Genomic DNA, 26,748 nt, shown 5'->3' with positions numbered 1-26,748 from the left:
GAAAAGCTTCTTGAACAACATTGGGGTTGGGAACAACTCAAGAGGCATAATGGAGTTACTCAGAAATTTTGTCTTCCTCTTGGCCCTATACCTGCTGCAGGGGTCCAATACTTCCCTTGTTCAGCTGGATAACAATGGCTATGAGGGCATTATCATTGCTATAGACCCTGCTGTGCCAGAAGATGAAACACTAATTGAAAAGATAAAGGTAAGAAAGAAATGGGATTTCTTCTGTTTGAATTGATGAGAAAAAATATATAGTAGTTAATAATTGCAATGGAAACTTCTCAGCACTCTAGGAAGTTTAAAAGCAGCATGATGAAGTAAAAAACAATGCTGCAATGTGCAGTGGAAATTGAAGGTTCTAGACAGCATTCTACCCTGTCTCACCATAAGACCAAAGACAAGGCATGGGGTCTCCCTGATCCTCAGTTTCGTAATCTCTAAATTAGCAACTGGACTTGTCTGTTCTTTTTTTTGGAAGAAAGTTTACTTTTATTTCAGATATACTATAACGTTTTCTGAATATTTAGCATATTTCCAGGCCTACATGCAACTCATTAATGTCTCTCAAACACAGTTTGCAGGGTGGTCCTCAGCATACAACTTCACTGCAGTACATCTTTACTGCTTAAATTCAGCCTCAGAAAATGTCTGGAGTACAGGGAATGTTTATAGTCCCCGTGCCGTTTATTTTGACAAACACAATCTCTTTTCACACTACAGGAGGGAAAGAAAAGGGGATCAAAGAAAGAGAATCTCTGTTTTAAGTCCGTTGCTATCAAATGTTACGAACCGAAAAGGGGAAATTATCTCCCATCCTTCTGGTGAGAAGCAGCAGCAGGCTGAACTGAACTGGGAAGACAATCGCTTGGACTTGTCTGTTCTTTAAACAGTTATTTATTGAATGCTTGCTTATGGCATGCCAGGAGAGAGAGCAGTGAAATTTTTTAAAGCTCCCGATCTCCTGCAGTATATATTCTTTTCAAATGATATAGATAATAAAAACATGTCAACGTAGAGCAGGCCGACGGTAGTAAGTTGCTATGCAGTGAAATAAATCAGCAAAGGGGGATAGGCAGTGTTGGCAGGACTGGGGTAGGGAGAGAATGTGGGTTACTGTTTCATGCAGGGTAGTCAGGGAAAGTCTCACTGTTGATGTGACATCTGGGCAGAGGCCTGGAAGAGCCAGTTGAAAACCTGGGGGAGGGAACAGCAGGTGCAGTGGCTTGGAGGTGACAGCATGTCTGATGTGACCAAGGAAACAACTGTGAATGAACAGGAAGAACGGTGGGGGAGAGCTGAAGGTGGAGAGGTAGCAGGGCCCAGATCATCGGAAAGATTTGGGCTTTTACTCTGAGTGAAATCAGAATCCATAGAAGAGGAGAGGTGTGTTCTCTTGTGCTTGTTCTGGAGTCACTCTGTCGGCAGTTTGAGGAAACACTGTAGAGGGCTTTCCTTTGTCCCTCATCTTGTATAAGCTCTGTTGCAGCATAGAGGTACAGAGGCACACTGGGTTGGGAGCTGTTGCAAGTGAGAAGTGCTGGTGACTCGGAACAGGGATATTGTGGTAGAGATCATTAATGTGGTGTGATTCTGAACATGTTCTTTGTCTGTGAGGTTATCATAGGCAAATTTGCTGATGGTTTAGATGTGTGGGGTAGGGGAGGGGAGGAGGTAAAAATAGAAGTCACAGAAGGCTTCAAGGGTGAGAAGTAATGTTGAATAGGAGCAGGGATATTGTGGTAGAGATCATTACTGGGGTGTGATTCTGGACAAATTCTAAGAGTGTCATAGAGAAGTTTGTTGATAGGTGTGTGGAGTAGAGGAGGGGTGGAGGGAAAGTAGGAGTCATAAAAAAAACTTCAGGGGTTTTGGCCTGAACACTTGGAAAAATATAATTATCATCAATTGAGAAGTAACCTCCAACCTACTTCGGGAGCTCTCTAAAGTCCTTTTCCTAACAAGAGCCGGTCATCTGGGTCTCAGTTCTCTGCACTCTGGCTTCTGGCTGATCCCTGCCCTGAGCCTAGTCAGTTTAATGATCTCTTCAATACACTAAGAACACACTAGACCATCTTCCAGAGAACAGGAAAGAATGTCCTGAAATTCCTGAAGAAGAATAATTTTATTGTGGTCTTATGTTAGGTCAGGAAGAATTGAGAGGAGGATCTACTTTGACATAAACAATACTGTAGACTGTGGTGCTGCCAGCAACATGAAGAGGTTGACATCGTCATACAGCACCCAGTACTCCTCAGTTATTCAGTGGATTTGATCATGCAGAATAGATTACCAAAGAACATTTTATCCATCTATTTCCTCCACTAGATAATAAGCTCTTCGGAGGAACTATTTCTCCTATTAATCATAACATTTTGGGGTTCAGGATACTAAACAGTATAAGGTGATATTATTTTCAGCTTGATGGCAGAGCAAGAAGCTCTGCCTATGATCAAAAAGCTCTGCCTCTCCTATGAATTTTTCCACTACTCCACTCCCTGTGCTCCCAACCCAGCTGCCTCTGCTGGGAGGTGGGAATATAGTGAAAACCTCTTCTATAGGCCATCGCCATAAACTGTTTTCCTCAGCTTGCATCAGGTAAGACTGTTCCCTACTAGGAATTATAATAATAATGATATCAATGAGTTTTATGACTGCCTATGTGTACTTTATAACTAATTTCATGTTTGTGGCAACCTTAAAGATAGGTTGTAATAGTATATTAAGGAGACAGGGAGACTGAGATTCAAAGCAGTCATATAAACTAGCCAACGTCTAAGCCAGAGTATTAAGCTGGTATTGGAACCAAGTCTAGATGCTTCCAAAGTCCATGCCTTTTATAATATTAAACAATTCCTTTTAATGCCAAACATAAGTATTTGCCTTTTGATGTAGGATTATACAAGACTGAAAGCTGTTATATGTGCAGAATTAAGCCACAGTTTTGGACTGACAGGTGACAGATTTTAAATTTTGAATCAGAAACCCTACTCACCAGTCAGTTGCTTTTTGTATTAATGACTAAAGGTGAGAATTGCCTGTGATGAATGCCTGTTCATTTAGTCTACTCTCCCTTGGCCATCCTCACTTCTCTTTTTTCCTATAATAATAGGGCATGGTGACTGCAGCATCTACTTATCTGTTTGAAGCCACAGAAAAAAGGTTTTTTTTCAAAAATGTATCAATATTAATTCCAGAGAACTGGAAGAGTAAAAGTCAATACAAGAGGCCAAAACATGAAAGCTACAAACATGTAAGAGTCAAAAATCTTCTCTTAAAAATATTTTCTCTACTGCTTCTCAATTTTGACCTAAATTATTCATTTCAGAGTTTTTCACACAAATGTTATCATTCCTATTCTGATGTTTTAAACACCTTTTTAAACATTTTCAGGCTGATGTTTTAGTCTCACCACCTACCCTCCCAGGTAGAGATGAGCCATATACCAAGCAGTTCACAGCCTGTGAAGAAAAAGGAGAATACATTCACTTCACCCCCGACTTTGTACTTGGAAAAAAACTAAATGAATTTGGACCATCAGGTAGGAATTTTGGTTAAAACAAATATTTTGCCATGATTCCAACACGTAGCTTTATATCCATGTTCAGTGTACAAGCCTTGGAGCCAGAGTCCCTAGGGTCAAATCCTGACTCCCCTACAGCTATGGGTGACCTTGGACAAGTGACCCAGCCTCTCTGTGCTTATTTCCTAAAAAATGGTGAGTAGAGGAGCTCCTATCTTATAGAAATGTTGGGAATATTAAACTAGATCATCCTTGTAATTGTACTCAGTATGGTCTCTACAGAAATTTGAACATGGGATGGCCATAGTAAATGTTTTGCTTTAGGAACACTTTTTAGATTTTAATTTTTCAGTTCTCCACTGCTGGATATTAATCAATCACATGCCACCTCCATGGAAGGCAGATGCGTGGCAAGCTGAAAAGGGCCAAGATGATAGTTCCTGGCCAAGAGAAAACACTCAAAGGCTGTTAGTTGCTGATACTGTTATTCAATCCATTCTTTGAACCAGATGAACTTGTCTATAACTGATCATTTTTACCTATGAAAATGGCATCTCATCTGGTTCAATCTAAGAGTTAAGATCATTGTTTCAAATGAACTAAAGCACGATATTTTTCAGATGAAAATGAAAATTATTGTCAAAGGAGAGTCCAACTCATACATCACTAATCAATGAAAGCCTTCCTGAATCTGCACACCCCAGAACCACTTCTTCCTCTTCCACTGCCCCTTCAGTGAACATTCATTAAGTCTCTTATCTCTGTCAAACAGGCAGCTAGTCATGGTCCTCAACATTGCCTGGACCGAATCCTAAAAGCTCCATCATCCTATCCCATCCCAATCTTACCTCTCCCCCATACTTTAGTCTGACCATGCTTGTTGTACTTGGCACCTTTAATCCTTTGTGCCCTTCTAGATATACTTTCTTTTCTACCTGACATATCCAGCAAAGTCAGTCATGTCAGCTACAAGTATAAATAGCACAACTCCCTCACCATTCTTATCCTTGTTTTATTCAACTTGCCAATCCTCTGTACTGAATTTCCAGTCATTTTTTTGGACTCTTGTTAATATGTTTCCAAGATTGTGAAAGAAAATTATAAACCTAGTTGGTATCTTTTTAAAAAACACGTTTTCCAAGCTCAGTGAAGTCCTCAAATCTACTCAACAATGATTGGACTTGCCTTCTCTCCTCTCCCTTTCTCATTGCCCATAGCAGCTGTTCTAAACTTCTACCACTTTTCTTAAGATCACTAGCCAGTGTTTTCCACCTCATAAGTTAACGGATGCTTTGATTGAGAAAATAGAAGTCCCTACCTTCTTCCTCTCTACTTCCAAACTCATGTCCACCTTCATTTGCCTCCACTTCCACCTGTCTTAGAAGAGGAAGATTTTCTTCAGTTTCTAAAGCCAATGCCCCTACCGGAGTTCTTATTCTTTTCCCATACCCCTCACCTCAGCCCTTATCCCATAACTGACAGTTTCCCCCCTTCCTTCTTAGACAAGTGTTTCTGCCATAATGTGATACATGTGTTTGTGGGAAAACTCACATTCTGCAAAACAATGCCTTAAAAACAACAAAGCTTTGGGGGGAAATAAGATTAAGAAGAAACTCCTCAAAATCTATGTAATTTGTAATAAAAATGAAAACAAAAACAATAGGTCCCTGGAAAGATCTTTTGGACCATCCAAGCAGCAGTTCAGTGTGGCTGCAAGCTGCCTCCACAGCAGATTTTAAAAGTACACACAGACACACACACACACACACAGAAATGCTGTTGGAAGTGAGAACAGGGCTAGTAGGAACTGAGACAATGATTGAGATAGGAATGGAATTCTAAGTCAGAGGTGTTGCTTTTTTAATAAAAATTATATATAATTAAGATGTACAACATGATAATTTGCTATACATGTACATAGTGAAATGATTACTACAGTTGAGCTAATTAACATATCATCTCCTCACATAGTTACCTTTTTGTATGTGTGGTCAGAGCACCTGAATTCTCTTCTTTCAGCAAACTGAGGAAGGCATGGGAGCCAGGCAACCAGTCATGAGCTGAAAAGAAAGCCAGTCTGAGAGTGGACTCTTCTAAAAAAAGGAACCACAGGCGCAGGCAGATTTAAATTTTCCTAAGATTCACCAAATTCCTATCACTGCAGCTGATATGAGAGCTTTTTCCTCCCACACTGAAGGATGTATATAATTCATGTTCACTCATCTGGCCCCATTTGCCTAGGAACCTAAAAACAGTGTTTTTAAACTTTAATGTGTAGAGGAATAATTTAGGGATCTTGTTAATAAGCAGATTCTGAGTCAATAGGTCTAGAGTAGACGCAAGATTCTGCATTTCTTGTCAGCTCCCATGTGATGCTGACACTGTTGGTGAAAGGAACACATTTTGAGTAGCAAGGACATAAAGAAGAAACATGACTTCCTCATAATACTGACACTGTCCTCCAATTTTCAGATCTCACGAGGTAATCTGAGTTGGAGAAACACACATTGGAGTGGACCAGACTATATTTCCAACTTCTACTTCTCCATATCTATTTCCGCTGAAGTTTTTCCTAATATTACTAAAACAAAAAATGTACTTATTTTTTCATCCTGCATTTCAAGGATGAAATTCTTTATTCTTCTATTCACCCTGAAATTCTTAGGGAAGAAAAATTTTAATTCTGACTCCCTCTCTCTAACCTTATCCTAGTCAAGGATTATATCTTACTCATATGTATATTTCCTAGAATCTAGTATAGTGCTGAATATATATAATTAAAAATAATTGTTCTCATTTCATTAATGCTTATATGTGCTAAGTACTATAAATTAATCACCTCATTTAGACACCCGCCCAAATTATATTTTGTCTATAGCAGTGTTTTTCAATCTTTTTCTTTCATTATCAATCCCCTACGGAGCATATATAGACATTTTAAAACTAATTGTACCTTCATGAAATTTTAATACCACAGATGTGTTATACATATGTTTATATTGTTGGTAGGAGTGAGTTTTGTAGAGCCAAAAACCACTGTAATATCTAAGACTTTTTGCCCCCCAAGAACCAAAACTCAAAGTTCAATCTGTTCTGCCCATGGCATACACATAATAAATGTTTCGTTGACTTAACAAATGTGGAATAAAAAATAATATGCTAAAAACTATATAATTAATAAAATGAAATGTAATTCAGTATGCTTTTTTATAAACAAAAATATAAATGTTAGCAGTTATTTAAAGCCTAAACATTCTGGATTTTTAAAAATTTTCTTAAAATATATGAGGGATGGATTATGTCACTTGAAATATAATCATGTATTTGAAATATTTTCCCACAGGTAGACTGTTTGTCCATGAGTGGGCCCATCTCCGCTGGGGAGTGTTTGATGAGTACAATGATGATAAGCCTTTCTACAGAGCTGGGTCAAAGAAAATTGAAGCAACAAGGCATGACTATTTAAACTGTCTTAAATTACTGCAGGCAGTAACTTCTCATTTTCCTTAGACTGATTTCTTTCAAAAGCCTTTCTTTCATTTTTGTCCCAATGCAGGTAACAGATGCTATATCACAAAACAGTGCTTTTTGGTTTTTTAAGAAAATGTATCTCAAAGAAGCTGGTTGTCCATTTATTTATTTATTCATTTTAAAAACTTATTTATTCATTTGGTTGTGCTTGGTCTTAGTTGCGGCAGGTGGGCTCCTTAGCTGCATCTTGCTGGCTCCTTAGTTGTGGCATGCAAACTCTTAGCTGCAGCATGCATGTGGGATCTAGTTACCTGACAAGGGTTGGAACCCAGGTCCCCTGCATTGGGAGCACAGAGTCTTCACCACTGTGCCACCAGGGAAGTCCTGAAGCTGGTTGTTCATTTAAAATACACATAACTTCAAGAGCATTTGGTAGTCAAGTTGACATATTTTTATACCTCTCTACCATAGCTGCCAGAACCCATTTTTGCTGAAGTTAGTGCTCTCTTTAAAGGGTTGTACTATGTGCTAGGAGGTCAAAATTATTTACCCGACAAAAGAATGAAAAAAATAAGTAGTGGTAAATGCGGCTGAGTAGGAAATCAACCAGCTTCAAAGAGCGGAACAGAAATTTCCTGGGATTTATAACGTTCATGTTAAAATACAAATCTAACATCACAGTTAATAATAGACAATCCTCTTGATTCTGAGATCAAGAGAGCAGAATGGATTCGGTAATCAATGTAAAATTGGGCATCAGCAGCTTAATCAATCTTAGATGCCCTGCTGGGGGTGGGGAGTTATCAAAAATGTACAAATTTCAATGAAGGTCCTTCCTCAGCACCATAGCACCAAGTTTTAGGATGAGTATTTTAAAGACTATTATGTGATTATATTTGTTTATATCATATTCCCCTAAATGTCTAAGTCTATGCATAATATCCATCATGGTTGTTAACATAGATAACACCATTATGTTTGCTGAGTTTTGGGGCAATAGAGGCACAGACATATTTAGAAGACTCCCTAAATTACTAAATAAAATCTAGTCTTTGCTTCTTTAATTTGAACTGGAATATACTGAAAAGATGAGCTACATTCACATTCCAGCATATTTGTTACAATCACTACCACTTATGGCAAATTCCATGCAATAAAACATATGTCTAAAATCCCTCTACTATCCTTTATTGTCCTTGGCAGTATCCCAGTCTTTCTTTCTAGCCACATTTCATTTTGGATAAAAATATTCCTTGAGTAATCAAAATACTTGTAGCTATGCAACATTTCATTCTCTTGAAGATAATTTCTTTGAATAAGAAATATACAAACAGCCTTAGGCTAAACTGGTACCAAGAGTAAATGATTTCATAAGATGCCTTTTCCAGATGCCTGCAGTGCATTTACCATCACAAGGCTACTAGGAGAGATGTTTGGAAAAGGGGAGCCTACAGCCACTAGTATAAGCAGGACAGCAGGAGATTTAATTCCAGAAGAGAACTCACCCTTTGCATAGACTGGAGATCCTACTTAAAATTTCCCTCAAAATTTTCTTGAAAAACAGATAAGTGCTCTGGTAGGAACCCTGAAACTTTGCTGTCAAAATAGGATGTATGTGGTATTCAAATAAGAATAAAAACCTTGATAAAGATCATTATTGAAAACCTTGATAAGAAGACCACTTAAGGTTTTATAAAAATTTTAATGATTAGGTTGCCTCAAAGACTAACTGTCACACATTTTCAGGTGTTCCAGAGGCATTACTGGTATAAACGGAGTGTATAAGTGTCAAGGAAACAGCTGTGTAACTAGTAGATGCAAAATTGATTCCAAGACAAAACTGTATGAAAAAGATTGTCAGTTCTTCCCTGATAAATATCAAACTGAAAAGACATCCATAATGTTTATGCAAGGTATTGATTCTGTAAGTATACCAATCATTACTTCAGACTGTATATTTATAATCAGAGGACTTGTTATCATGTTTATAAAATATCTGTTCAGGGATTAGATGTATTATTATAGAGTTCTTTGAACATTGGCTGGCACATAGTAAGCACTCATCTAGTGTCACCTATTATTATTATTATTGAAAATCTGCCTTACTATTATATGTTTCCTCCCTGAATCATATTTCATTCAATAAACAACATTTTTAGAGAAGAGGTTTTTAATGCTTTTCAGATTTGTAGTTGAGTTTTTAAATGCATCATATAAAAAAATAAATGTATCATATATAAAATTTCTTTTCATTTTGTTAACCTTTTAGGTCGCTGAATTCTGTAATGAAAAAAACCATAACCGTGAAGCTCCAAGCCTACAAAACAAAATGTGCAATTTCAGAAGCACATGGGAGGTGATCAGCAATTCTGAGGATTTTAGAAACACAACGGTTATGGTGGCACCACCCCCTCCGCCTGTCTTCTCATTGCTAAAGATCAGGGAAAGAATTGTGTGCTTAGTCCTTGATAAGTCTGGAAGCATGGGGGTAAGTTCATGCACCCATTTTTCCTGGATGTAGGGACAGGGCAGTGACTGAATGCTTAAGAACACTCTGACTGCTACCTGCACCTGGATTCTTCTAAACTGCATGGTGGCATAAGTACCATCACTTCCTGTGATCTTGACCTCAAGAGGGGCAATGAACATTATAAAGAAAGAAGGATGGCAATAGAGTTAGAAGGACCTAATCCAAGAATCTCTGTTTTTTTCCAGAAAATGGAGAGTTTATGGAGGAGGACTTTAAGGTCCTTTAGTAAAGCTTTTGTTAGAAGATCAGAACTAGAGGCTGAAATATGTAAAAGTTTCCTAAACTTGCTCCCTCTATCTACTGTAAATACTTGACAGGCATGAGGAGAGAGTGAAAGATCAACCAGGAGAATTCTTAACATGGCTTTACCTTATTTGCATCACCTATATGAATGACCTCCTTATACTCAAAGACACAGACAAAAAGCATCCCCATAAAGAAGATAGGACCAGATTCAGCCATTCATTCCTTCTACCCTCATTAAGTGAATGGTACTAGGCACTGTACTAGGCTTTAGGAATAGAGATCCATATCCTTGAACAGTTCATAGTTCAAGAGACAAAATTCTCTCTCTTCCGCATCATGAGTTAACTCATACTTACCTTATCCTTCAAAATTTGATGTAGGTACCCACTTTGTCCAGGACATGGGCTGGTCTTCCAGGCTGGGCTAAGGGCCCTTCAGCAGATCTTCCACAATGACCTGTACAAACCTCTTTTACTATATATTATATTGAAATTACACATTTCTCTCCTACTATACTGTGAACTCCTCTAGGACTTGAAACCATGTTCTCTAGGAACCAGATCCCCTAGGACTTGAAGCAGTCTTATTCATCTTTGTATCCCTTTTGTCTAGAATAGGGTTTATCACATGTAGGCACTCAATAAATAATTGTTGAAATGAATGGACTACAAATGAGCAGATGTAATGTGATAAGGTACCCAGAAGGATGGCACATTTGAGGCAGAACAGAGCATGCTGAAGATCAGGAATAATGTATTCAACAAATGGGGGTTGGGTGGTAGTGGAGAGGGCAGAGGATGATACAGCTGGGTGAAATAATCCACAATAGCACAGGGTTTCCGAAAGAGCATCAGAGTGGTAGATACCAGCACACAGAAGTGTTCTAGGAAGTATCGCTGGGGAGAGATGAGGTTCTTAATTGGAAGAAGATGAGCAGCCTCCCCTAGACAGGGTGCAGGCAGAGCCACGTTTAAAGGTAAAGCAAAGTGGTAGAGAAAACCTGCTAAGATGGGGATGTAGAAAAAGTTCTTCACCATGATTTGGTTCCGGGGAGTTCAGAGGGAAATTTGGGCATGTGTTAGGAAGGAGTACCACAGGTCAATTGGTATTGAGGGACTGAAAAAAGACAAATGCATGGAAAGGTATATATCCTGGGTATTCACCCAGGAAATAAGGATATGAGTCCCAATGGGTTACCAAAGAACCAATTCCAGTTAATCCCTAGTGGAAATGTGGTGGGGAGAGGTTAGGAGCAGAAGAGGAAATGGGTGGGGTAGGAACAGAGTCTCTCAGAATTTAGAGTAAGTTTCATCTTTTGGGTAGTCTGGTGGCCAGTGGATGGAGAGATTTCAGTTTCTAGCTGGAGTCCATGATAGTCTGGTTTGAAACTGTGGGACCTGGGGAGTAGTTTCAACTTGATACAACTGGAACAGAGGATCCCAGGAGTAATTAAGCAGTCTCTAAGATGTCATCACCCCCCCAGTTCCAGCCCAACGCCCACCCTACTCTACACCTCTAATTTAAGTTCTTAGAAGCCAAGAATCAGCTCTGGTTAAAAGCCTGGGTTCCTTACTATACTATACATATGTATTACATAATAAAACTGTATTTTTCAATTTTTCAATTGAAAAACTTGTTTTCTTTAATAACATCAACTACTATTGACATAAAATCTTTAAAAACAAATTCTATTCACTCATTTTATGTGATCTGCTATTATTTTCCAGTCAAAAATTACTTGGTTGTTTTTCCTAACCTTTTTTATTCAGGATTTTAATCGCCTAAATCGAATGAATCAAGCAGCAAAACATTTCCTGCTGCAGACCGTTGAAAATGGATCCTGGGTGGGGATGGTGCACTTTGATAATACTGCCTACATCAAAACTAATCTAATCCAAATAATAAGCAGCAATGAAAGAAGAAAGCTCTTGGAGAGTTTACCTACAGTTGCTACTGGAGGAACTTCCATCTGCAGTGGAATTAAATCAGGATTTCAGGTGAAAATTGTACTTCAGATATAGTTTGTTTATTATTAGGACATTTTTATGTTAAGTGCTGCTTCACATACTTGCTCCCTAATTTTAACATAACTAATTCTAAGAAGCAGAGAACTAATCACATAGAAAAAATCACTTGTCCATATTTTAATGGATCAGTAAATCAATGAGTAAAGTAATGGGTAAATAAATGACTATTAAAATTCCACTGGAGTATAAGCCCAATGAGGTCAGAGACTTTGTCTTATTACCATGCAGTAGTCAATGCTCAATTAATGTTAATTAAATAAATAAGAGTTCTTGAGCAGCAAGAGTCATCAAATTTTAAGACAAAGAAGCAAGTCAGATGGTATGATTCCACTTCAGGCCAATCTTCATTTTAGTTTCTGTGATGTTCAGTTAGGGAAACTAATGTTTATCTGTCAAAGTTCCAGATGTAACAGGAACTGTTAGTCATACTTAGGGTAAGGAATACTGGTCAGAACATGAGTTTTGACATCAGAGTACTGGCTCTGCTACTTACAAGCCATGTGATCTAGGCAAAGTTTTCAGTCTCTTTGGATTCTCAATGCCTTATCTATAAAATATAGGAAAATAAGAATGCCTATCTCATAGGATTATTATGAGCAAAAAGATACATGTTCATACTTAGAACATATTTATTATATTACATAGTAAACATATAATTCACAATAATTATTATTATGAATCTTATTTTTATACAAATGGTCATCTTGAACTCACAATTAATATCATTTGTGTCATTTTCCTGCTTAGAAATCCTGTCCCCTCACAGTCTATAAAATTAAGTCTGAATTTCTCAGTCTGATGTTATTTAAAAGCTTCTCAGCCTCTGATAAATCTGCCCTCAACTCTCTTGCCAGTTGTTTTCTCAGTTCTCCCTTCCCAATGCTCTATGCTCCAACCAACTTACTGTACACATTGTTCTCCAAGCCCACTAAGTACTAACAGCCTCCATATATTTGCCCATGTAATTCCTCTACCTAAAATACTTCTTTTCCATCTTTGCATGTTAAAATTGTACCAATTCTTCAAAATCCTTGCTCCTTTATGTAGCTTTTCCTGCTACTCCCAACTCTATTGAATACCCCTCTTTTATAAATAGAATAGCATTTTAGCATAGCTTTCTAACATGAAGTCGGGGTTCAAACTACAATGATAACTTACCAGCTTTCTGACCCTAAGCATGACTCTTCACCTCACTAGCCTTCAATTACCTCATCAATAAGGTAATGAAAGCTAGCACGTAGGGTTGTTCATGTTTAATTTATTCAACATATTGTAGGGAGCAGGGAGTAAACATAACATATTTTAATTAATTCAACACTATTTATGTAAGAAGCAAATCTTGCATGTTAATTCAGTGGGGAACAGATAATATATAGATAAATCACTCAATTAATTTTTTTTAAAAACAATAATTGAAGGTTGTGGAGATAGTGTTGTGAAGGGACCAAAGAAAGGTAACGTGATTAAGTAACAGGGAAAAGAGGGGCACAGCCTACTTTAGGTAGAGAGGCCATTGAGGCACTTTCTGAAGGGTGATGTTTAAGCTAAGATTTGAAGGATGAGAAGGAGCCAGTGGTTCAGGCGGAAAGAAAAGGGCAAAGTCCCTTGGGAAAGAGGTGAAAAAAACTAAATTATTCTAAGAAATGATAGAAGCTATTGGCACTGGAATTTGGCAGATGAAGGGGTATGAAATATGATTGCCAGGTAGACAATGGTTAGATCCTTCAAACCCTCAAAAAATATAAGAGGTTTGTATTTTAAACACAACAGAAGGCTTTTAAGTATCAGAGACTGATAATTAATTCATGTTTTAGGAAGATGACTCTGGTTGCCCAATTTAAAATAAAATGTAGGGAGTAAGAGTGGTAGTAGGGTAGTAATCTAGGGACAGGTTGGGAGTTTGGAGTTGAATTAAATTACACAATGTGTAAAACACATTTAACACATAGCAAATTTCAGTAAATGGTAGCACTATAATATTGTTTCTCTTTACTGAATATATTAGTTGTGTCTTTGTCACTCTTCTCTATATTTCCTCAGCCTATCACCCAACTCTCAATAAATATCTTTAAATTTAATTCTTTCCATGAATGCAAAAACCATGTAGTTCCTGCTGAATCCCCAGGAACCAGTACAGTGAATAACACATTGCAAGTGTTCAGTGAATAAACTAATACAAGAAAGGGAGATGTGAAGGACAGAGAACTCTGCTTAATCTCTGAATCTTCATTTGTTCTCGAATATGTAGGGGGAATGTGGTGGGGATGCTGTATAAATGCTATAATGTATCAACGGATTTCCTATATTTTAGTTTGGTTCCTGCACATCACACCATATTTCACATATATTATAAAATGTATATAATAGTCATTCTTTGCCTCAAAACATGCAAAACTTGAAATGAGACTGGTCACTTTGTCCCCTGACACCAGCGTTATTAAGAATTTCTACATTCTAAACCCTCCTTTGTAAATCTATACACACCTCCACTGCAAGTTCCTGAAAGCCACTGATAACCTGTCATTTTTTTCCTCTTGGACTGGACTCAATATCTCAAAATGGTGTGTCAAGAAGCCATTACCAATAAAGCTGTCAAAGATGAAATACGGTTGCTATCCTGGGATAAATTCTCTTTATCCTTTCTTACAGGTGTCTAGATTCAAAACTCTCAGTTGGTTCAAGCCACAAATAGAACACAATCTCAATAAGTCATGTATTCTCTTACACCACGCTTAGTTTTGTGCTTGTGACTATTAGAGGTAAAATAAAAATTATATAAGAAGATCTCTAACCTTGACCTGCTTAGAACTTTCCATATCTTTTCTTTATAAGCATACTGAGGGTTCCCTAATTTGGAGTCATTAACTTTTTAAAAAATGTTGAGGTAAACTCTTAATGCATCTAGCTGCATATACAACAGACTTTATACACCGAAGGCCTGTCAGAGGACACGCTGGTCAAAGAAAACAGAAAAATATTTAATGCCACATTCTGCCATTATATTTTTGGTGTCTAGTTGTCCTGAGTTCCCCAGACTGAGATGTCATAGTCATTTAACCCAAGTAGGATTTTCCACACCCCTGCTCCCACACAACTTCATCTGAGCAAACATTCCCTACAGCAGGTGGACAGAAAATAAAAAGTCGTGTTTAAGTTCCCCTAGCAGTTGTTGACTGCAGATCCTATGATTTTAAAAAAGAAGCCATCTCCTCTTTTCTGCACACTTTATTTTCTATGTCCATTTGATCTAGGAACACCTGTAATAATGCTCTGATTATATTTGTAGGTAATTAGAAACGCTAACTCCCAAATAGATGGATCTGAAATAGTGCTGCTGACTGATGGGGAGGATAGTTATGCAAAGACTTGTATTGATGAAGTGAAACAAAGTGGGGCCATCATTCATTTTATTGCTCTGGGACCAAATGCCGATAAAGCAGTCATAGAGATGAGCAATGTAACAGGTAAAATATGACATACATTCTAGTCCTTTGATAACAATGCATAAATGTAGAGGCTGACAATTCGACAACTTCTCTTAAGCTCCTGCTGTGCTAGGAGCCTGGGACCAGAGTTAAACCAGACCTGATCTCAAGGTGCTCACAGTCATCCTGGCTGGAGAGACAAATAAAACTAGTAGTCAGATAACATAATAACACTCCTCCATAACAGGAGACATACATAGGAGTCAAGCACTATGTGAGCAGAGGGAGCCATTGATTCTCTCAGGGTTGAATAGAGTCAGGGAAAGAAGGCATGAGAGACAAGGTGACACTGGAGCTGGACATTTATCAAGTTGTTTGCTTTCTCTGGAAGAAAAAGTGATGAGAGGGAAAAAAATCATGTTGGGATGACAATGCAAGCCACATTGAGGGACAGTGGGAAATACATGAGACCAGAGTCTAGACTGGAGGTTAAGGAATGGCTCAGGCTGTATAAATATAATAACAAGGTTTCTGATTAAATATACAATAGCTATTATCTTAGATACAGAGACATGTAATGAAAATGGACTACATGTTTTCAGTGCCTTCTTAAACATAGTAGAGAACACAATTTATAACATTATGAATATCAATTATTGCATTGAATTGACCTCTAATGTTACCAAATATATACTTGCTCTTTAATGCTTAATTGTACAAACTCCCATCATTTCAAAGTACTTTTACGGCCATTGTAAAATATTTCTGTCCCAAGTATTCCTCCCAAAGTAGTGCCTTTTTTGGACTTGTCTCTATTGTTTACCGTTTTTTTATCTCCTCATTGCCAACTATTGTCAGGATATCTCAATATGAAAGCTCTTTAACTTTTCTAATTTTCTGATTCTGATCCACTCTGGCTGGAAAACCTGAAAGCTTACATTGTTAGAACTGTATCTTAAATGATAATTAAAGTGAATAATTCTCCTAAAAGGTTATGTGAACTCTGTGAGCTTTAGTACATGAAATTGTAACATCTTTCATATTCTTTGATTATTTCATGCATTTAAGCCAGGAAGATTTCTATAAGTGGGGTTTAAAGGTAGCTTACCTCCCAGTTATGACATTTTTAAGTTAACATTTCAGAGTTAAGCATTACACCTATCTGATTTTGGTCTATTTTAACAATACAAACTGAAACTATGGCTTTGTTTACCCGATATCTAATTAATCATTAAAATGTGAAAATATTTATTTTCTGGAAAGCAACCGAGTTAATGTATTTACACCTTAGGAGGAAAACATTTTTATGCTACAGATGAAGCCCAGAACAATGGCCTCATTGATGCTTTCACGGCCCTTGCATCAGGAAACACCGATGCCTCCCAGCAGTCTCTTCAGGTCAGAGTTCCCAGTCCTTGGGTTTTTATGTCTGCATTTAGCCATAACCAAGAAAAATAATTTGGTTGTTATAAGTTTTGAGTTCTATATCTTTCTCAAATAAAATTTTAATTAAAAAAATCAATCTGAAATAGAAATTATCCTTTAGATATGACCAGATTAAGTATTGAAGTAGTGAAATAGCAGGTGTATTTTTTTTCCTTTTCCCATGGGGTTTGGTTAAAGGATAACATCAAAACCTAATGCTGTTAAATTTTCCACCAAAAATAGACTTTGTCCAATAGTATAGCATCCGTTTTTCTATGAATGCATTAAAAAAAACCTCATGCTTCCAAGATTTACCCAACCTTCACTGCTATGAAATATATTTAATTTAGATAAATGAACTCAAGAATGTGGTTTGGAAATGGAAGGATTATATCTTGGAAATAAATTTGTCAGGAGAAAGAGAGTGAATAATCAGAGCATATCTACAAGTCTAGGGCTTCTCTTATCTCTTAAAGCACTTTTTTCACTGTCTTTTTATGCTATTCACCTCTCTTCTCTTTGTTTGCCTCAACTCCATTTCTCTTCTGTGTTTCAATAACACCACCATTTTCTGTTACTTACATTTAAAAACTTGGAGTAAATTGATTCTTTGTTCATGCCCCATGAAAAATGTTAACAGAGCCTGTTTCCTTCAAAATATAATTTACAAAATTCTGTTTCTCTCCACATGCATTCCCACTAAGTCTATATCATGTCACTTTATGCCAAGTCATCCATCTTCCATCTTCCAATTCACCTCATTGCCTACTTTAAAACTTGACATATTCATCTAAACCTATTTTCCTCTACTCTCCAACAATGAGGAGGACAGAAGTATAGGATGTAAGGTTAGGATAATATTGCAGATTGGTTTGGAGATCTGGTTTGCAGTTCAGCCTGAACCCAAATTAAAAACTGGTCTGATATCTAGCTTGGCAGTGTACAAAGAATAAACTGAAGGAGAATAAAGCTCATTTCTGAGGGTTTCAGTCTTGTTGACAGAGAATGATGACACAATTGTCTAAAATTGACAAATAAGGTGAGAGAACTAATTTTGAGGATATCATTTTATGCTTGTTCTGTGTGGATGATGGTATATCAGAGTGGAATATACCAAAAGAACTTTAAAATATAAGAGCAGAAATTGGGAAATCATCTGCAAATGAGACATTTGCATGCAGGAGGTGCTCCAAATTTTGGGGATGGACTTTTTAAACAGTATGAAAGGGGGAGGAGTAAAGTTTTGTTCCCCTCACTTGAAATGCCTATAGGTTCTTAAATAGAGAAATAACAAAAAGAAAACAAATTTTTGAAAGGTTAATCTGGATTGACATACATGATGGGTAAATCTTGGGAGAAAATAGTGACAAGGTAGAGGTATGCTATCTGAGTGGATGGAAACTTGGATTTGGACGGTGGAGCTGGAATACAGAGAAAAGGTTGCATCCCTCTCTTTAATTAGTTATTTTGCCATAATACTACTATGTAGTCAAGGCCTTATAACTTTCTTAGACTTTCCTGATGGGGAGGCTTAAAAAGCTATTTACATTCAAATTTAACTCAATATTTTGTCCACTCAAAGACATATCCATTTAACATAGGACTAAGATATTTGTCACGGCCATCGTGTTTCAGTGGTAGAATTCATATCCTTCTGTCAGCGTTGGTGTGAAGGTATCTGTGGTTTAGGACTGTGATGGAGTAGAAGTGAGATTTCCCATCATTCCTGAAATGACACATCTGAAGGAAGCACCTTCTTGGTCAGTGGATGAAGTTGGCTCTCCTTGACTGAGAGTTGTCCACAAAGACTTGAAAAACTTTCCTTTAAGCCCCTCTTAGAGAAAGGTCCTATCTTTCACTTCTTCTCTCCTCAGGATTTCATCCTTCATAGACATCAGTTTGCCCTCTTTCCACTCTTGTTGGGCATGATTACTGTCCAATGTTAATGCTCTATAGTGTGTGAAAAATTATTTCAAGTTTCACATCAGAAAAATATCCCTAAGTGTTTGTCTCATTATTTGCTAGTTCTGATTTTCTCTCTTGAACTCCACCACTTACTGTGTCTCCTCTACTCAAACACTCTAGCCACCAGCATTATTTTATTTTAGGTTATCAAGAAAATGGTAAACTGAGGGCAACACACACACACACACACACACACACACACAGAGCTAATCTCCTCAGAGGTAGGTGTACCCTTTAATGCTAAATCCTAGGGTGGGTGTTTGCCAAGACAACTGGGAAAATAATAACAGGGCCATATCTCCAGCTGTAAACCCCATTCTCCTGCTCTAATGCTTTTATTATACCCTGTGCTGTCCTCAGTCCCTGTATTTCCACACTTTCTGACTGACAACAGTCACATCTCAATCAGCTTTCAGAGAGATCACAAGCCTAAGGTGGTATGCCATATTTAAGTTTGTTCTCAGGGCAGAAATTTAAAAATATGTAAAAAAGAAAAAAGCATAAAATTACTCTCTTCTCTAGTCATTAATTTTTTGATATATTTAAACAGCTTGAAAGTAAGGGATTAAAACTCAACAGTAGTGGCTGGATGAACGGCACTGTAATAATTGATAGCACTGTGGGAAAGGACACATTCTTTCTCATCACATGGAACCAACAGCTTCCTGTTATTTCTCTCTTGGATCCCACTGGAAAACCAGTGGGAAATTTCACAGTGGATTCAACTTCCAAAATGGCCTATCTCAGTATTCCAGGAACTACAAAGGTAAACAATTAACTTTTGGACTTCCTTGCAAATTTATTTTACAGGTGAAAATACATTGTTTAATATCATAAATATGGGTGCCAATACTTGTATCATTTCAAAATTAAGATAAAATAGAATGTACTTTCTATGCCTGCCGGTATTGCCCTGAAACTTTTGGTGACAGGAAAAAGAAAGAATTTACGCATTAGGAGGAAGGAAGAGAAGGGAAAAAATTAGGTAGGCTAAGAATAACTTTGAGAAGGCAATGTAGTACGAGTCTGTGCAGCTTGCTGTGTAGATAGCTACAGAGCCATTTCTTAGTACCACCAGATCATAGAATCTATGAACTTTGAGATCAAAGGATAAGGTCAAGGCAAACTTTCCAAAGCTTATTTTTACCGAGATTTCATAAATTTTGGACACCAGGCATGACAATAGTCAGGATGTCCTAGCCAAACTGCCTCAACTCTCATCATTTTACCCTCAAAACCCTCAAAACTCTCAAAACCCTGTTTATTCTGCAACACACTTATACAATTTATTTTAGAGTTAGATAATGGAAACAGAAAATAACTTGCTCTTGGACACTTACTCCATTTCCATTGAATTTTTAGGTGGGTGTTTGGACTTACAGTCTTCAAGCAAAAGCAAACGCAGAGACATTAACTATAACAGTAAATTCTCGAGCGGCAAATTCTTCTGTGCCTCCAATCACGGTGAATGCTAAAATGAATAAAGACACAAACAGTTTCCCCAGCCCAATGATTGTTTATGCAGAAATTCTACAGGGGTATATACCCATTCTTGGAGCCAATGTGACTGCTTTCATTGAATCAAATAATGGGAATACAGAAGTTTTGGAACTTTTGGATAATGGTGCAGGTAATTCACAGGTTTCTCTGAACAAGCCTATATTTTCATAACTCAGGATATGTTATGTCCCTGTGGCAGTGTGGGGCAGAGGGATAGGCACCAGAAGAATTGATGCAGATTTTGGATGAACAGCTGGACCAGCATGAAATTCTATCCAGGTAACATCTACAAAGTGATTTGCAAGTGTCTTACACATGGTAAACACTCAATGAATTTTATTTACTGTTATTATTGTTTGTCACCTAGACAACCAATGTTTACCAACAGATAGGAAAGTCTCATTGGAGAGATTGAGGACTGAATCAAGAATTCTGAATAAGTGTTTCTTAGGGGCATATAATCAAGAAAGGCTGGTGAGAGACGGTGAAACTCAAGCAGTAGTATGGAATTAAGTAGAATTTGGGCCCTTGGCAGGGAGAGGGTGACAGGCAAGAGTAATTCCCAACAGCTAGATAAAAGTTCACATATACTCTCGGGAACTGAGGCACAAGGGAAGGCAGATCTGCCATAACGGTGGAGGGAACATCACTGGAGCATCATCAGATACCAGATCTGACTGGGAGAAAACAAAACAGAGTGTTGGTCATGCTCTATCTCCTTGGTCTATGCGGGTGAGTGGTACTTAAAGACCTTTTTCCCAGGCTTTGAATTATTCTGGGAACTGAAACTTCTTTTGAGAGGTCATTTAGTAAAGAAATTACCGCATCAGTAAACTTCTAAGTTGTCAGAATTTTCTATCAACTTCTTTTCAGTGTAATTAAATCAGTCAATTTATAATCCTACCATCAACTAGAGTTGGCCCTGTGAAAAATTTAGAAGGCAAAATTGTTCCTTGGTTCACCTCAGTGTCTTCATCTAATATGACAATATTTTCCTAAACTGTCCGGTGACTCTTTCTTTTTCCCCAACCCCTTCCATGCTACATTAAAACTCGTGTATCTTGTTTCATTTCTCAGATGAAACCCAAGGACTACTTAACTAATTTGGGACACCTTTACCTAAGAAGGTATTGGTGATTAACAATGACTTAGAGCAGGGGTTCTCAAACTTCAGCATGAAAGGGAATCACCTGAAGGGCTTGTTAAAACAGAATATGAATGTTGGAGCCTTCCCTAGGAGTGCAAATTAAGAAATTTGCATTCCTAATATGATCCAGAGAAATGCAGAGGCTGTTGGTCCAAGGACCTTATTTTAAGAACCTCTCTCCTAGAGTCATAACCTCCCTGAGAAATGTGTTTGCAATTTAACAAATAACTCTAGTACCGGTGATATGAAGAAATATCCTTATGATACAATATTCCTGAGCTCCCCCAAATGTTTATTCTAATAATAGATGGGTTTTCCACTGTTAGACCAGAAACTTAATGGATGATAGCGTAAGAGGTAAGGATTAAAAATAAAAAGGAGAGCCTAGAGATAAACCCATGCACATATGGTCACCTTATCTTTGACAAAGGAGGCAAGAATATACAATGGAGAAAGGACAGCCTCTTCAATAAGTGGTGCTGGGAAAACTGGACAGCTACATGTAAAAGAATGAAATTAGAATACTTCCTAACACCATATACAAAAATAAACTCAAAATGGATTAAAGACCTAAATGTAAGGCCAGACACTATAAAACTCTTAGAGGAAAACATAGGCAGAACACTCTATGACATAAGTCACAGCAAGATCCTTTTGACCCACCTCCTAGAGTAATGGAAATAAAAACAAAAATAAACAAATGAGATCTAATGAAACTTAAAAGCTTTTGCACAGCAAAGGAAACCATAAACAAGATGAAAAGCCAACCCTCAGAATGGGAGAAAATATTTGCAAATAAAGCAACTGACAAAGGATTAATCTCCAAAATATACAAGCAGCTCATGCAGCTCAATATCAAAAAAACCAAACGACCCAATCCAAAAATGGGTGGAAGACTTAAATAGACATTTCTCCAAAGGAGATATGCAGATTGCCAACAAACACATGAAAGGATACTTAACATCACTAATCGTTAGAGAAATGCAAATCAAAACCACGATGAGGTATCACCTCACACTGGTCAGAATGGCCATCAAAAAATCTACAAACAATAAATGATGGAGAGAGTGTGGAGAAAAGAGAACCCTCTTGCACTGCTGGTGGGAATGTAAATTGATACAGCCACTATGGAGAACAGTATGGGGGTTCCTTAAAAAACTAAAAATAGAACTACCACATGACCCAGCAATCCCACTACTGGGCATATACCCTGAGAAAACCATAATTCAAAAGGACACACGCACCCCAACGTTCATTGCAGCACTATTTACAATAGCCAGGACATGGAAGCAACCTAAGGGTCCATCGACAGATGAATGGATAAAGAAGATGTGGCACATATATACAATGGAATATTACTCAGCCATAAAAAGAAACGAAATTGAGTTATTTGTAGTGAGGTGGATGGACCTAGAGTCTGTCATACAGAGTGAAGTAAGTCAGAAAGATAAAAACAAATACCGTATGCTAACATATATATATGGAATCTAAAGGGAAAAAAATGGTTCTGAGAAACCTAGTGGCAGGACAGGAATAAAGATGCAGATGTAGAGAATGGACTTGAGGACACAGGCAGGGGGAAGGGTAAGCTGGGATGAAGTGAGAGAGTAGCATGGACATATATACACAACCAAATGTAAAATAGATAGCTAGTGGGAAGCAGTCGCATAGCACAGGGAGATCAACTCGGTGCTTTGTGGCCACCTAGAGGGGTGGGATAGGGAGGGTGGGAGGGAGGCACAAGAGGGAAGGGATATCGGGATATATGTATACATATAGCTGATTCACTTTTTTATATAGTGGAAACTAACACAACATTGTAAAGCAATTATACTCCAATAAAGATGTAAAAAAAATCTTTTAAAATTAATAAATTAGCTAAGGAAATCTTGAAATAAAAAAATAAAATAAAAATAAAAAGGAGTGTTTGAAGATAAGTCAAAATAGGTAATTTGTAGGTGACTGGAGTGATAAGTAAATCTTATGCAAAGACAATTTTTCTTTAGTGGGGATCCTTGTGTGTATACACACACACACACACACACACACACACACACACACAAAGTAACACAAGGATATCAATTCAACAAGATACTAGTTGGCAGAGCAAAATGGAAATATTCCCCAAGGGGTCAATCACAGAATAGGGAGCCCAATCAAGGCAATATGCTTATAAAGGCCATATGCTTGGTTTAGAAAATGCATAAATTTCTCTTTTTCTTTACAATAGTAATTTATTCCTTCACTTCCATAATAAGGTGCTGATTCTTTTAAGAATGATGGAGTCTACTCCAGATATTTTACAACTTTTAAAGAAAATGGCAGATATAGCTTGAAAGTACGGGCTCATGGAGGAGAAAATGCTGTCATGCGAAACTTAAGGCATCCACTGAATAGAGCTGCATATATACCAGGCTGGGTAGTGAATGGTGAGTACCTCATAATATTATTCACGCCGTCACTGAAACCCAGTGATGGCTTGAATAATTGTGAGTTGATATGATTAAGGCTGCAAATATTTTACAACTTCAGAGTATAGCTTTTTCCATTTCTGGAATGAAGTGCTCAGTCATACTACAGTGTGCCTCCAAATTAACGTAAGGTTTCGTACAGTGTCTGGCATCTTGATAAATGTCACCCATTATTATATTAGTTTGGAGCATCTTACCTATATCAACAATAATATGCCACATTTTCAGTTCAGGATGAAGCAAACAGGCTAATAGGTTATGCCCCTAAGTACAAACCAGTGGTAGAATTTATCCTTCCGATTACATATGCTGTTAAAAGAAATGTGAGTAAACATTTATTTGGAAAGTTTTTACTGAGTCAAAAGGAAAAATGTGCAGAGGAAGGTGATGATAAGGATTAAAAATGCATTTTTGTTAGCTTTCCTTTGTTCTGTTGCTTGTGACTTTTAGGAGCTTTCTGTTGGCAATTGGAATATAACCCGAAGTATTATTCCCTAACACTTGCAACAGGGAGGAAGTAAGGAACCTGGCACAAGTGGTTGGGAGGGAACCAGTAGTAATTTCCCCAGGTTTATTCCCATCTTGAAGATAATTTGAGAAATAAAGCATTTCCTTTATTTTTAAGGCATATGTTGAATTATACAACAATATTCCCATTCAGTGCAGCCTTAATGCCAAAGCAATTTATTTATCCAGCTCTACCCTACAATACTCTGGTCAGGATACTAATGAGAGAATTCTTCCACCAACTGCATGTTTATGACTTTGTCACCAAAATTAGTAAATGTAACTTTGTATATGGGAAAAAAAGGGAAAGATGTGGGGTAGGAAATACAATTTGTTGAGTTCTGAAAATATTAGTACAGATTTGCCCATTAAATACCAGGAATTTTTAATGCAGGGGCCATTGAAGGGAATCCACCAAGACCTGAAATTGATGAGAACACTCAGACAAACTTGGAGAGTTTCACCAGAACAGCATCTGGAGGTGCATTTGTGGTTTCAAATGTTCCAAATCTTCCCTCCTCGACTGACGTCTTCCCACCAAGTCAAATCACAGACCTTGAGGCCACATCAGATGAGGATGAGATCAGTCTAACATGGACAGCACCAGGAGATAATTTTGATGTTGGAAAAGGTAAGGACGAAGTGTCATGCAGTGTTGATTAAGTGAAAGTTGCTTGTTGCAAAAGCAAGGGTGTAAGGTTGTGTGAGAGGAAAATAATTTATAATTAATAGCTCAGCAAAGTATTAATTTTATAATCTCATGTTTTGAATCATCAAATGTGACACATTTTAACCTGCTATCACTTTTCATAAAGAAGGTAGCATTTGGCAGAGTTTAAAAATCAGAATTCAGCTTTTATGGAAAAATAAATAAGGCTCTGGATATAAGCTTGGCATGACTAAATGACATCTTTGAGGAGAATGAATAAAAAGAAATTTAATATGGTATGCTCTAGTTTCTAAACTACATGTAACTTTTTTTTTTCTTAGTTCAAAAGTATATCATAAGAATAAGTGGAAGTATCCTGGATCTAAGGGATAATTTTGATAATGCTCTGCAAGTAAACACTACTGATCTGTTACCAAATGAGGCCAACTCCAAGGAAACCTTTACATTCAAACCAGGAAATATCTCAGAAGAAAATGCAACCCACATATTCATTGCCATTCAAAGTGTGGATGAAAGCAATTTGACATCGCAAGTATCTAACATTGCACAAGCTTTGTTTGTTTCTCAAGGTTACATATCTGATCCCCCTACGTCCGGACTCAGCATTTCTACTTTGGTGCTGTTAGTGGTTGGCGCTGTGATAATTGTCAGTGTGATTTTAAGTATTACCATTTATGTCTTAAGCAAGAAAAGAAATTCTAGCAGACCTAGAACAGGGTTTTAAAAAACATCAACAACAAAAGTAAAGGATGTTTCTGAATTTTTAAATTTATCATGTGTGATCATGAACTCATACAAATAATTTTAAGAGTTTTAGAAGGGATAGTTTGACTACATATAAACATGAAGAGGTGTCTGAAAAATTGTGAATCAATATTAAATTAAATAATTTTATTTATTCATTGTTTTATCACAAAAGGTGATAAAGATCCTTTTTCATATTCATACCTGGTTGTATATTATCTGACACAAAAGTTCTCTACAAAAATTCAAATGTCATCAAGAAGTTAAAACTGTCTATTGGAGTGGTCAAAATGCAAGTGTAAGAAGGCAAATAAACAATATTTGAGAAAAATGAATTTGGCCTCAATATTTTTCAGTATAAATTGATTTTATTGTATTCACTGAAGGTCTTCAATTATATACTACTATATACAATATAAATAAGGACATGTTTACTGCACTTCATTGATATGGAAGATAATATTAAAGAAGGTAGGGAAGAGGAAATAAGTGGGAAACACCTGATAAATGGGAATGTTGGTTTTACTCTCATAGCATTCATTGGAAAACGAGCTGTGTAGTAGGGCATTTGCGGACTGTGCTATTGAGGCAGAAGGTCTATTAGCACAATTAGTTCCTCTAGTGGGCTGGCACCTACTCAGGCATTGCTAAAAGCTATGCACATACAGGTGAACATGGAGAAAATGTAGGAAAGGCTAAGTGTAGGACAACAGGCCTTTACTGGGAGGGGAATAAAAGCCTGAAATTCTATGATAGTGACAGAAATAATACACAACAACCAGACTTTCCCTGTGTCCTTCCCACCCACCAACCCCATAACTCTGGAGGTAAAGCCTGCTAGTCTGGTTCTTACTGTCCCTGATGCTCTGGTGCAATAGATTTGCTCAGATGGGTCTCAGTTGAAGGCTCTCCCCTTCCAGGTCGGGCCTTGGTTTAGACTTATTTCCAGGACTGCATCAAATAGCTAATTGTGAATTAGTAAGAGTCAGAAAAATAACTGAATGATTACCATTGTTGTAGTCTGAATAAGCTACAAAATTTATAGGACTCAGTAAAAAATGAAAATGAGGAGCCCCTGTTCAAAAATTAATGAG

The 26,748-nt window shown here is 37.3% G+C and overlaps 1 protein-coding gene across 1 annotated transcript; it reads left to right on the top strand.

The window, feature by feature from the left end:
- On the top strand, nt 1–26,651 carry LOC309622193 (calcium-activated chloride channel regulator 4-like). The gene is made up of 14 exons (XM_082409319.1): nt 1–208; nt 3,116–3,256; nt 3,397–3,544; nt 6,870–6,978; nt 8,744–8,921; nt 9,267–9,485; nt 11,543–11,770; nt 15,087–15,264; nt 16,517–16,623; nt 19,166–19,381; nt 19,978–20,245; nt 23,521–23,691; nt 24,635–24,871; nt 25,231–26,651. Exons 1-14 carry the CDS (start codon nt 50–52, stop codon nt 25,632–25,634), a joined length of 2,763 nt encoding a protein of 920 aa, XP_082265445.1. The 5' UTR covers nt 1–49; the 3' UTR covers nt 25,635–26,651.
- Nucleotides 26,652–26,748: the final 97 nt, after the last annotated feature.

This window comes from Balaenoptera borealis (genome assembly GCF_965194805.1).
Source record: "Balaenoptera borealis genome assembly, contig: HAP1_SCAFFOLD_1782, whole genome shotgun sequence".
In the NCBI taxonomy this organism is placed as follows: domain Eukaryota; kingdom Metazoa; phylum Chordata; class Mammalia; order Artiodactyla; family Balaenopteridae; genus Balaenoptera; species Balaenoptera borealis.
Note: the sequence above shows the minus strand (reverse complement) of the source record. Positions and strands in the feature narration are given on the sequence as shown.

What these genes read in the sequence shown, in the direction of transcription:
- LOC309622193 (XM_082409319.1), top strand. Translation starts at nt 50, where the DNA reads ATGGAGTTACTCAGAAATTTTGTCTTCCTCTTGGCCCTATACCTGCTG. An exon ending in AAGAAAATTGAAGCAACAAG is followed by an intron (nt 6,979 to 8,743) that starts GCATGACTATTT and finishes ACACATTTTCAG; the next exon opens with GTGTTCCAGAGGCATTACTG. An exon ending in TTATGCAAGGTATTGATTCT is followed by an intron (nt 8,922 to 9,266) that starts GTAAGTATACCA and finishes TTAACCTTTTAG; the next exon opens with GTCGCTGAATTCTGTAATGA.